The 13667-nt window shown below is 48.3% G+C and overlaps 1 protein-coding gene across 1 annotated transcript in view; it reads left to right on the top strand.

Moving 5' to 3' along the window:
• The window catches only part of COL22A1 (collagen type XXII alpha 1 chain), a 624908-nt gene that overhangs the window by 449193 nt on the left and 162048 nt on the right, over nt 1-13667 (top strand). The window contains exons 34-35 of the mRNA XM_082257569.1: nt 6920-6973; nt 9111-9164. Coding sequence (XP_082113695.1) covers nt 6920-6973; nt 9111-9164 — 108 coding nt within the window. The remainder of the gene's footprint in view (nt 1-6919; nt 6974-9110; nt 9165-13667) is intronic.

The raw sequence follows: 13667 nt of genomic DNA, 5'->3' as shown, positions 1-13667 counted from the left end.
CAGAGCCCCTGTGACCCTCCTATTTAGGATCACAGGTCTCTGTGTTGATTCCAGAAGCCCATTACCCTTACAGTTAGAAAACACCCCCTAGGCTCACACTTAACCCTTTGATCGCCCCCGAGTTAACCCCTTCTCTCCCAGTGTCATTAGTACAGTAACAGAGCATATTGTTTAGTACTGATTACTGTAGTAAGGTCACTGGTCCCCCAGTTAGGGGTCCGATCTGTCCGCCACAATGTCGCAGTCCCGCTAAAAATCGCAGATCGCTGCCATTAACAAATACATATATAAATAAAAATGACATAAATCTTACCCCTAGTTTGTAGACGTGATAGCTTTTGCGCAAACCAATCAAAATACACTTATTGGAATTTTTTTTTACCAAACATATGTAACAGAATACAAATTGGCCTAAAATGATGAATATTTTTGATTTTTAATTTTTTTTTTATTGGGAATGTTATATAGCAGAATGTGAAAAATATATATATATATTTTTTTTTGAATTGTCGCTGTTTTTTGTTTATAGCATAAAAAATAAAAATCGAACAGGGGATCAAATATCACCAAAGGAAAGCTCTATTTGTGGGGAAAAAAAGGACATCAATTTTATTTGGGTACAGCGTCGCACGACCGCTCAATTGTCAGTTAAATTAACGCAGTGCCGAGTCGCAAAATATGGCCTGGTCATTAAGGAAGTAAAACCTTCTGGTCCAGAAAAGGTTAAAGTGTTACTAAACCCAGTAGCCTGCAGTCACTATATTTGGTCTCCCACAGTACACAGTATATGGAAATGTAATTATTTTAGTAATGATAAACTGCTAAATACCTTTTCTCATCAGCAGTATATAGAAGTCTTATGACTTCTATCAGTGTCTGGTTAAAGCTTGTAGAAGGAGCTTCCCTTCTCCCCTGATTGTCCTATGAGGCTGCAGAACCCCTGACCCTCCCAAGAAAAAAAAAAAAAAATCTCTCTAGCAATAAACACCAAATTGAGGATGTACAGAGTACCCCCAAGGCTCTGTACCAGGGATCCCCAAACTACGGCCCTCCAGCTGTTGCCGAACTACACGTCCCATGAGGCATTGTAAAACTGTGACATTCACAGACATGACCAGGCATGATGGGGATTGTAGTTCCCGAACAACTGGAGGGTCATAGCTTGGAGACCCCTGAGCTATACTATCTCTTTCTGGCACATTGTTGTGGAATTTGGGAAATATATCAAATGATTCTTCAGAATCTCCAACGGAGCGATGTGCCAGAAAGAGACATCAGAATCGTCGCTGTCGTCACTTTCTGTACCTGATGACGAATTTTCCCGTTAATCGCTATCGCTCAGCTCTTCAAGTAACTCTGTCTCGCTGTCGCTGTTTTCCAGTTTGTCTAAAAGCACTTTTGCGCAAAAAAAAAACACTTTTTGGACCCCATGGTCGTTCTCTATTTTCCAGGCACAAAGAACTGGAAAAGCACAGGCAGGGCACTGGAAAAGTCACCAGGGGAAATCCTGTGGTGAAATGGGAGGATACAGTGTAATCTGTTAGGATCACAGCTTTGTGTCATCTCATTTGTGTATTTACATTTTTGAAATTGCTGCTGGTTCCACCCCCCTGCGTCGCAACGCTCGCAGGAAAGAGAACTGGAAGAGAGGTGCCGGCATCGGCCGAGCACACAGCTGGAGGACAGCGGGAGGACAGCGGGGGAGGACGGCGGCAGGACAGTGGGGGAGGATGGCGGTAGGATGGCTGGAGAACAGCGGGAGGACAGTGGGGGAGGACGGCAGGAGGATGGCGGGAGGACAGCGGGGGGGGACAGCGGTAGGATGGCAGTAGGATGACAGGAGGACAGCGGGAGGACAGTGGGGGAGGAGAGCAGGAGGACAGTGGGGGAGGACAGCGGGAGGATGGCAGTAGGATGACAGGAGGACAGCGGGAGGACAGTGGGGGAGGAGAGCAGGAGGACAGTGGGGGAGGACAGCGGGAGGATGGCGGGAGGATGGCTGGAGGACGGCGGGAGGACAGCAGGAGAACAGTGGGGGAGGATAGCGGGAGAACAGTGGGGGAGGACAGCGTGAGGATGGCGGGAGGATGGCTGGAGGACAGCAGGAGGACAGCAAGGGGACAGCGGGAGGACAGCAGGAGAACAGTGGGAGAGGATAGCGGGAGAACAGTGGGGGAGGACAGCGTGAGGATGGTGGGAGGATGGCTGGAGGACGGCTGGAGGATGGCGGGAGGACAGTGGGGGAGGACAGCGGGAGGACAGTGGGGGAGGACAGTGGGGGAGGATGGCGGTAGGATGGCTGGAGAACAGCGGGAGGACAGTGGGGGAGGACAGCGCAGGAGGACAGTGGGGGAGGACGGCAGGAGGATGGAGGGAGGACAGCGGGGGGGGAGGGCAGCGGTAGGATGGCAGTAGGATGACAGGAGGACAGCGGGAGGACAGTGGGGGAGGAGAGCAGGAGGACAGTGGGGGAGGACAGCGGGAGGATGGCGGGAGGATGGCTGGAGGACGGCAGGAGGACGGCGGGAGGACAGCAGGAGAACAGTGGGGGGGGATAGCGGGAGAACAGTGGGGGAGGACAGCGTGAGGATGGCGGGAGGATGGCGGGAGGATGGCTGGAGGACAGCAGGAGGACAGCAAGAGGACAGCAAGAGGACAGCAGGAGGACAGCGGGAGGACAGCAGGAGAACAGTGGGGGAGGATAGCGGGAGAACAGTGGGGGAGGACAGCGTGAGGATGGCTGGAGGACAGCAGGAGGACAGCAAGAGGACAGCAGGAGGACAGCGGGAGGATGGTTGGAGGATGGCGGGAGGACAGCAGGAGGACGGCGGGGGAGGACGGTGGGAGACGGTGGCGGGAGGATGGCGGGAGGACGGCGGGGGAGGACGGTGGGGAATGGGAGGATACAGTGTAATCTGTTAGGATCACAGCTTTGTATCATCTCATTTGTGTATTTACATTTTTGAAATTGCTGCTGGTTCCACCCCCCTGCGTCGCAACGCTCGCAGGAAAGAGAACTGGAAGAGAGGTGCCGGCATCGGCCGAGCACACAGCTGGAGGACAGCGGGAGGACAGCGGGGGAGGACGGCGGCAGGACAGTGGGGGAGGATGGCGGTAGGATGGCTGGAGAACAGCGGGAGGACAGTGGGGGAGGACAGCGCAGGAGGACAGTGGGGGAGGACGGCAGGAGGATGGCGGGAGGACAGCGGGGGGGGGGACAGCGGTAGGATGGCAGTAGGATGACAGGAGGACAGCGGGAGGACAGTGGGGGAGGAGAGCAGGAGGACAGTGGGGGAGGACAGCGGGAGGATGGCAGTAGGATGACAGGAGGACAGCGGGAGGACAGTGGGGGAGGAGAGCAGGAGGACAGTGGGGGAGGACAGCGGGAGGATGGCGGGAGGATGGCTGGAGGACGGCGGGAGGACAGCAGGAGAACAGTGGGGGAGGATAGCGGGAGAACAGTGGGGGAGGACAGCGTGAGGATGGCGGGAGGATGGCTGGAGGACAGCAGGAGGACAGCAAGAGGACAGCGGGAGGACAGCAGGAGAACAGTGGGAGAGGATAGCGGGAGAACAGTGGGGGAGGACAGCGTGAGGATGGTGGGAGGATGGCTGGAGGACGGCTGGAGGACGGCGGGAGGACAGTGGGGGAGGACAGTGGGGGAGGATGGCGGTAGGATGGCTGGAGAACAGCGGGAGGACAGTGGGGGAGGACAGCGCAGGAGGACAGTGGGGGAGGACGGCAGGAGGATGGAGGGAGGACAGCGGGGGGGGAGGGCAGCGGTAGGATGGCAGTAGGATGACAGGAGGACAGCGGGAGGACAGTGGGGGAGGAGAGCAGGAGGACAGTGGGGGAGGACAGCGGGAGGATGGCGGGAGGATGGCTGGAGGACGGCAGGAGGACGGCGGGAGGACAGCAGGAGAACAGTGGGGGAGGATAGCGGGAGAACAGTGGGGGAGGACAGCGTGAGGATGGCGGAAGGATGGCGGGAGGATGGCTGGAGGACAGCAGGAGGACAGCAAGAGGACAGCAAGAGGACAGCAGGAGGACAGCGGGAGGACAGCAGGAGAACAGTGGGGGAGGATAGCGGGAGAACAGTGGGGGAGGACAGCGTGAGGATGGCTGGAGGACAGCAGGAGGACAGCAAGAGGACAGCAGGAGGACAGCGGGAGGATGGTTGGAGGATGGCGGGAGGACAGCAGGAGGACGGCGGGGGAGGACGGTGGGAGACGGTGGCGGGAGGATGGCGGGAGGACGGCGGGGGAGGACGGTGGGGAATCGCAGGGGAAGGTGAGTTTAAAATATAAAACAACAGATTTCCATGCAAAACAATGAACTGCTTTTAGCACAGAAATCCTGACATAATCAGACCGCCAGGGATGTTAAGGCTATTTTCTCTTTGGAACTGAATGTTTGGGAACGTTACATTCGCCCTGAGAAAGGCAACAAATAGAAATTGACATTTCACACATATTACATCACATATTACATATTACTTTTGTGCAAATGTTAAAACATGTACACAGCACAACCCCTATAAAGGATGCCTTAGCTATCTAATCCCAACTACATGCTGGATGCAGCATTTGGGTTCCAAGCATTTAGAGTTAGACCAGGGATTCCCAAACTACGGCCCTGCAGCTGTTGCAGAACTATACATCCCATGAGGCATTGTAAAACTCTGCCATTCACAGACATGACTAGGAATGATGGAAAATTGTTGTTCCTGAACAACTGGAGAGTCATAGTTTGGGAATCCTTGATTTAGACTATAAATGGACTTTATTTGAGCCATCACTTTCCAGGCTGCAACTCCTCCTTCTCTCCACTAGATGGAGCGCATAAACACTGTTCCCTGAGCTACTCACTGTTTATTTTTAAAGGGCCAGTCACATTAGACTTTCGCCTTATTTATTACAGATATTTATATAGCGCCAACAATTTACCCAGTTCTTTACATATTGTACATTGTACACATACACATATACAAGGGCTAATTTAGACAGGAACAGTATAGACACAGTATGCAGTGAAATCAGAATAAGCAATTTCAATACAAAACATCATTAGGACAAAAAAAAAAAAATCTCATGTATAGCAACTGAGACACCAGCTCAAGAGTCCCCGAAAAGCATTTAGCTTATCAATACCCATGTGATATGTAAATTATATTAAAACCCTTTATGTGTGTACAGATTATAAACTCACTAAATGTGTAAGGAGAAGATAACAGTCAAAGGCAGCATCAAATATTCATGCCTCCAGCTGTTATATTTAAATATTAAAATTTATATAGATGTGTCTGCTAACACAATACTATAGGCTCAATTCACAAAGCTTTAAAGTGTATGTAACTCTAACAATAAATGCCTCGCCTTGGCCCTCTTTTGGTCTGTTATTTATTCAATTAAAAGCATTATGTTATATCTGTTTAATAATAAATAAAAAAAAAATACCTGTTGATTCTGCCAGAAATCTTGTGAGTGGATAACTCCCTGTGCTCCCTGCCTCTGCTGCACACTAGTTACACTGCTCCCAGGGATCTCTGAACTACTGAACACCTCCCTCTATGTTATGAAAGGAAATCTGTGGCCCTATCCAAAGATAACATGCTGCTGCTCCCTCACAGATACAGTACATTGAGTGAGTGTTATCACCCTAGGAAGTATGTAACTGGCAGGCTCCCCAGGCAAAAGTAAAGGGAAAGAAAGCAGAAAAAAAAAAAAAATCACAGCCACCACATCTAAGGACTGCAATCTCCCTCTTCTTCGGGACTCAGATATGTAGTTCAAAAGACTCAGAAATTTCAGTCACTCTAGTTAATGCATATCTAAACCAAAAACAATGTATAGTTTAAGATCAGGCTGCTAGTGTATTTGCTGAATCCTGTTGTTCCTTTGGGGACCAAAGACTTTTAGTGGGGGGGGGGTGTGTAGATAGGTTTGCAGTACAATGCCAGTGAATAAAAGCTGACCGTTGTAAGCACTCTCAAAGTAACAACATTGCGATCTGGTACATAGAGTTCATTGTAAGCACCCCTGTCAGTGATAAATGGTTTGTCCCAACACTCCAACTGCTAGTTTGTCTGGACTGCTTGGTCTGTTAAAGATAAAGGAGAAAAAAAAAGGAATGCAGCCACGCATCTAAGAATTAATGAGCTGCAATAAAATAAATTCTTATTTGTAAATTTAGATACACTTTATTGCTTCATTCACACCTAGGCGTATTTAGAATGTGTGCAAAATTGTGCATGTTTTCACGTTATGTGCATAGGGCAGCCCATTTATTTTAATGGGCTGCCCTACCTATAGCAAACACAGGAAAGTAGCTTGTGTAGCTTTTTGCCACATTAAACCTTTTTAGCCGGGTGTCTTCCATTTTGGTTGTGTGTTTTTCCACATGGCTAGACACATGTCTGCGTGCTGCATTTTGGTTGTCATTAACTTTGGATGGCACCACAAAAAAGGCACACTTTATGTTAGCCCCTGCAAAAATGAGTGACTTTGTGTTCTGGTGTGGGATAGAGCCCAACTGTCCACAAGGAGAACAATGAAAAGTGTCTGGAATCGGTGTAGCAGCATAACATGTTGTGAACAATTAACTTTGGTGATTGCCATTTGTGAGTCCTCCAACCTTTGTATCTAGTACAGGTTGCCTTTGAGGATTTTTACATTTTGCAACCAATTGTACAGGAGTGGCAGCCACAAAATTGCATACTAAAGCTTGACAGCAGATATCAGAGAGGAGGAGGCCATAGACTGTGAGAAGGTCCAACTCCCACAGTGCTGCCAGCCTAACATGTTTCAGACACTGGGAGCTAGAGGGAGAAGTGTTTAAACCTCCCATTCAGCAACCAATTTTTAGACAACCCTTTAGATTTTTAGACACGGCTGATCTTTATTTCCCATTTATTTTTCAGGGTCTTTCAGGAGAAAAAGGAGAGAAAGGAGAACAAGGAAATGCAGGCGATACAGTAAGTAACTCTTAGTTCTAATTGCTGTGATCTTGAGGCTCGGTGTGATGACGAAGACAAGCTTTTTAGAGTATTGTTACAATAATTAGCTTAAACTCCCTCTTCTTCTTGTAGCTGTTGGAAGGTGTAATGGTGGGAATGTAGGCTATTGAAACACCTGCTCGCATATGATGAACATTGATCAATAGGGACCATAAACGGCCCTTTTCCCCTTTGGGGCCAGTGGTATTTTCCAGCTGTCGCCCCACTACACTTGCGCTATTGAGCACAGGCAGCCAACCAGTGATAAGTGTACCTCGGGGGGCCCTTCAGATGAGTTAAATGGTGTACTTCTGCTTTTTTTAGGGTTTGTTTGCACCTACTTGCATTGCGGTAACGCGTGCGCCTCATTGCACTTTATCAGGCATTGAAGTTGCAGCCCTATATTTTGGCCTTCAGCTCCGGAATAATTACTCTGGCCCCATTTTTCTTGTGCCGTAATGCAGCTAGGTTTTGGAGATGCTTTAGGAGGTCATTCAAAATGAGTGGCATCACAATGCATTGCACCCTGCTTGGTGTGCTACTGGATTTTGCAGTAATATGCTCAATAACTGCACAATATTGTGACACATTGGTGAGAACGAGCCTTACATTCATCAGAACACTTTAGAGTGTCACAGACATGGTTCTGTTGTCACAGTAAGAAAGAAAGTCCAGCAGATACAGGAAGATACCTGAGGCTGCATGGAGATGCAGACTTCATGGGAGGCTCATGGTGTACTGGAGTCACAGGATGACTCAGGATGCTCCAGTGTCATTGGGTGACACAGAAGGCTCTGGGATTGCTAAAAATCATAGGGTGCTTTAGAGCTACAGGTAAAGCAGATTGCTCTAGTCATTGGCTGACAAAGGATTGCAACAGGGGCATTGGAGACACTGGGGTCACTGGAGTGCACAGGAACACTAGGAGCACTGGAGACAATGGGTTCACTGGAAGTATAGGAGGTCTAGGAGACACTGGGGTCACTGGAGTGCACAGGAACACTATGGTCACTGGAGACAATGGGGTCACTAGAGATATAGGAGCACTGAGAGACACTGGGGTCACTGGACTGCACAGGAACACTAGGGGCACTGGGAGACACTCGGAGCACTGGAGGGCACAGATGCACAAAGAGCCCTGGAGACACTGGGGTCACGAGTGCACATGAGCACTAGGGGCATTGGAGTTATTGGGGTTGCTGGAGTATATAGGGGCACTGGGAGACACTGGAGCACCAGGGGCACTGGAAAACACTGGAGACACTGGAGTGTACAGGAGCACTAGGGGCACAGGGACACATTAGGGACACTGGAGTGGACAGAAGCACAAGGATCACTGGAGACACTGGGATCACTGGAGTGCACTTGAGCACTAGGGCACTGTAGACACTTGGGTTACTGGAGTGCACTGGAGAACTAGGGGCACTGGGAGACACTGGGGACTTTTGAGTGCACAGAAGTACTGGAGACACTGGAGTCACTGGAGTGCACATGAGCACTACAGGCATTGGAGATGCTGGGGTTACTGAAGTGCATGGGGGCACTGGGAGACACTGTGACATTGGAGTTTACAGGAGCACTAGAGGGGCACTGGGAGACACTGGGGACACTGGAGTACACAGGAGAAAAAGGGACACTGGGGACTTTGGAGTACACAGAAGCACTGGAGACACTGGGGTTACTGAAGTGTACAGGAGCACTAGGGGCACTGGGAGATACTGAGACACTTGAGTTCACAGGAGCACTAGGGGCACTGAGGACACTGGATTGCACAGAAGCACGAAGAGCACCGGAGATGCTGGGGTCACTGAAGTGCACGGGAGCACTAGGGGCACTGGAGACACTGAAGTGCACGGGAGCACTAGGGACACTGGAGATACTAGGGTCAAGTGTCTCCATTGCCCCTAACAGCAGGGGGCTCAGCTTAGGTGTAGATTCTTCTAAGTTCATTCAGAATTCATTGACAGGTGCATTTAACCTGCTTCTGATTGCTATTTGACCTTCTTTAAGCAGGTTTTGCATTCCCATAAACTTATAGAGGTTTGCAAAATATTTTAAGGCGGCAAAAGCTAATCAACACACACCCTGAAGTAGCTTATGTCTGTTTTCCTTTCAGGGACCCATAGGACCACCTGGAGACATAGGACCTATCGGGCCAGCAGGACCACAGGTATGCAGTTCATGTTTAAGTTCTTTGAATCCTGATCTTTCAGTTATGGAAAATGTAAGTCCACTCCCCTGCCCCCAAAATGACAGCACTGTTGCTTGGCCATTTGGATGCCAGGCACCCAGCACAGTCACATGGGGGTGGAGAGAGAATTCTTAATCAAATTCCTTGGATGTTAGTCTGGAGGAGTGAGTTGGCGTTTGCATGCAGACCACCCTGGTCAACACCCATGCTCTGATTTCACTGCACATTGCGAGATTCTCATGAACTCTACAGTATTAGAAGGTGCAGCACGTCAGATAAAGCCAACCTCATTTCCTGGATGGAGAATTTGTACCATCATATAGTCCTTTCCTCCATAGGCCCACTGTCCTCTGGCCCACCGCCTTCATTCATTGGATTTCAGACATATTCTGCCTCTATTGCATAGAGAAGAACAGACACTCAGTGATGTCATTGGGTCTAAAAAAATGTATGTAATGAAAACAAAAAATACATAAATAAATAAATCAGAATGTTAATGAGGATGGAGGAATAAGGGAGGGCAAAATGTATGCATATTGAAGTTCCGCTATAAACACTTTCAAGGTTCAGTTTTTTTAAAGATGCGCCAATAAAAATCTTATATCTCTTGGATATATACAATATTAAAAATATGTGTAAAGTAGGCGCTGTTAAATAATGACTCATTAATATGTACCATAAAATAAATAACCAACTAACTGTGCATATCAAGCGAACACAATGTGACAATCCATTAATAATTATATATATCCAACATCAAAAAATGTTTCCATGAAAAATAAGAAGTGTGAAAGATATTCAAATCCTCAGTCCATAAACAATGAAAAAAATAAAAAAATGGTGCTCTAAAAAAGCTGCCACCCACACCGTGCCTTCTTTCTTTCATTCATTGGGTGCTCCACCTTGTGATTAAACACGTAAATATGCTCAACAAAAACCCCGGGGACCAAACAGCTTTTCCACAAATCTGAGTTCTTGGATCAGTCAGGAAATCCTCCTCAATCACCTCTCAAATGGCCGATAGTAGATATATGAAGGCAAAACCAAAAACACCCAATAATAGTGCAACACTGTTTTATTATAAGTTAGCCACCACACACACACGTCAACGGTTCTGCTTACATATAGGGTGCCATGACCGGCACCAGCTCAGACCGCATATCAGATTGCATCCCTTAGTTGTGACCGAATAGCAGGCTCACTCTTCACCGGATGCTCCAAGAAGCCGGCAAACGTACGTTCCACAGAGTCGCCCGAAGTGACGTCACTGGTTAGCAAGGAAATGTAGAAAGTAGAGGGGCATCACTGCATTTCGCCATATGGCGTCTTCAGGAAATCCCCAGGGATTTCCTCACCCTTCACCAGACGCTCCAAGAAGCCGGCCGGCATGCGTTCCACGGAGTCGCCGGAAGTGACATCACTGGTTAGCAAGGAAATGTAGAAAGTAGAGGGGCATCAATGTATTTCACCATATGGCGTCTTCAGGAAATCCCCAGGGATTTCCTCACCCTACACCAGACGCTCCAAGAAGCCAGCCGGCATGCGTTCCATGGAGTTGCCGAAGTGATGTCACTGGTTAGCAAGAAGTGTAGACAGTAGACAAACATAAATGCATTTCGCCGTATGGTGTCCTCAGGAAATCCCAATTGATTTCCTCACCCTTCACCAGACGCTCCAAGAAGCCGGCCGGCGTGCATTCCACTGAGTCGCCGGAAATTACGTCACTGGTTAGCAAGGAAGTGTAGACAGTAGACAAACATCAATGAATTTCGCCGTATGGTGTCTTCAGGAAATCCCCAGGGATTTCTTGTAGATGACATACGGCAAAATGCATTGATGTCAGTCTACTGTCTATAGGGTGAGCCTGCTATTCGGTCACAACTAGGTGATGCAATCTGATATACGTTCTGAGCTGGTGCCGCCTTTGGAACCCCATATGTAAGCAGAACCATTGACATGTGTGTAGTGGCTAACTTACTGTATAATAAAACAGTGTTGCAATATTATTGGGTGTTTTTGGTGTTGCCTTCATATATCTACCATCGGCCATCTGAGAGGTGATTGAGGAGGATTTCCTGACTGATCCAAGAACTCAGATTTGTGGAAAGGCAGTTTGGTCCCTGGGGTTTTTGTTGAGCATATTTATGTGCTTAATCATGAAGTGGAGCACCCAATGAATGAAAGGAAGAAGGCACGGTGTGGGTGGCAGCTTTTTTAGAGCACCATTTTTAATTTTTTTTTTTTATGGACTGAGGATTTGAATGTCTTTCACACTTATTACTTTTCATGGAATAATTTTTTGATGTTGGATATATAGAATTATTAATGGATTGCCACATTGTGTTTAATTGATATGCACAGTTAGTTGGTTATTTATTTTATGGTACATACGAATGAGTCACTATTTAACAGCGCCTACTTTACATACATTTTCTATCATTTAATGTGTTATCACATTTAAAGGGGAAGCAGTTAATGGTTATTCTACTAACGAATGAGGCGCCTTCACGGGTTAGATAATATTGAAAATATGGAAAGAATGATTCATAGAGCTATGTTCCTTTACCTCTGTACCTGTGCCTCTATATCCATACTCAAAATTAAACATAATAATTGTGTAACAATGTAACATCTTGTTACAAAACTGTTAAAACATCATTAAAAGACTTCGGCACCAGCACATGTATTATGAAGATACAACAGCAACGTTAGTAACACCTTCTATCCTTAACCCACTATTACCACCTTCCAATTTGTCCCAAATACGAGATTCATATATTCATGTTAATAAAGTCCTCCATTGTCACAGAGGGTGTAAGGGAGAGGCCAGGGTTCTCTATGTGTTTCTTGGATCAAGGCCCATTTTATCAGCAGATGAGATTCTAATCGTCATCAAGGGAGTAAGGCAGAGGCTAGGGCTGTCTGTGTTTTTGGATCAAAGTCCATATCATTAGGAGATGAAGTCCTCAAATGCCACAGAGGGAGTAAGACAGAGGCCAGGGCTTTCTATGTGGAAGAAAATGAATAGCAGGGCAGTGAGGTCAGTATCAAATTAAAAGCACTTTATTAAAATAAGCAGCACACTTACATATAAGTTAGCATGAAGCAGCATGGATAGGGAACACCTGGGGCCAAGCAGCTGTAGACATCACAGAGCAAAACGGGAGACTGAGGATGACAGGGAGTCAGCCAGCTCCAAGTTTTGGTATTGGCAGCGATGTTCTAGGTTGCACACAAGGATGACCGCTGTCAAAATGCCTGGTGGATGTCGGGAAAGGGGGTGTGCATGACGCGTTTCCAGGGACTTGCCCTCTTCTTGAAATGCATGGACAGTGAAATGAAGTGATGGACTTATAAAGCCAAAATGGCAGAAAGGAGAGGAACATGGGAGGGGAAGGAGGGAGAAAGCTGAGCTGCTGCATAGAGCTAGAAGGGCTGGAGTGGGGGGGGGCACCTCCCTGCTTGACTGTAGGTCTGGTGTTCTTAGGGTCATAGTCAGCATTTTTCTTCCTTCAAACACGGTGAGTCAAGTTAATGCCAAATAACTCGATTTTGGTCTCATCTGACCACAGCACTTTCTCCCAATCCTTCTCTGAATCATTTAGATGTTCATTGGCATAACTGTACATGTTCCTTCTTGAGGAGGGGGACTTGCCATATTTGAAGGAGAAAAAATTATGACTATGACCCTAAGAACACCATCCTTACAGTCAGAGGCGTAGCTAGAACCTTCAGGGCCCCGATACGAGAAACCATGAAGGGACACCCCCTGACCCCCTGGGCGACCCAGCCCCATGCAACACCCCTGTACACCTGTATAGAAAGGGTGGCATATAGAGGAATTCCTGCAGTGGAGAGGGGATTGGATCATCTATTTTCTGCCCCGCTGCCCCTCCTATCCAGGTGTTCAGGGGTGAGGCATGGACCCCCTGGAGAATGGGGTTGAAATGAGTCGCAGCGGTGGTGGTAGTGATGGGGGGATGGAGTGGGGTCAGTGGCAATGGTGGTGGTGGGGATGGGATAGGTGGCAGCAGTGATGGGATGAGTGGCAGCAGTGATGGGATGGGAGGAGTGGCAGCAGTGGTGGAATGGGATTAGTGGCAGCGGTGGTGGGATGAGATGATTGAGTGTCAGTGATGGTGGGATGGGATGAGTGGCAGCAGTGATGGAATGAGTGTCAGCAGTGGTGGGATGGGATTGGATGAGTGGCGGCAGTGATGGGATTGGATGAGTGGCAGCATTGATGGGATGGGATGAGGGTCAGCGGTGGTGGGATGGGATTGAATGAGTGTCAGCGGTGGTGGTATGGGATGAGTGGTAGCAGTGGTGGGATGGGATGAGTGGTAGCAGTGGTGGGATGGGATGAGTAGCAGTAGTGGGATAAGTGGCAGCAGTGGTGATGGTGGTGAAGGGGGAGTGATGAGTGGCAGCGGTGGTGGTGAAGGGAGGTGGGAGCAGTGGCTGCAGTGGTGGTGAAGGGGG

Source organism: Pelophylax lessonae (genome assembly GCF_965119305.1).
Source record: "Pelophylax lessonae genome assembly, chromosome: 5".
Taxonomy (NCBI): domain Eukaryota; kingdom Metazoa; phylum Chordata; class Amphibia; order Anura; family Ranidae; genus Pelophylax; species Pelophylax lessonae.
The sequence above is the reverse complement of the archived record's forward strand: the minus strand, read 5'-3'. Positions and strand labels throughout refer to the sequence as shown.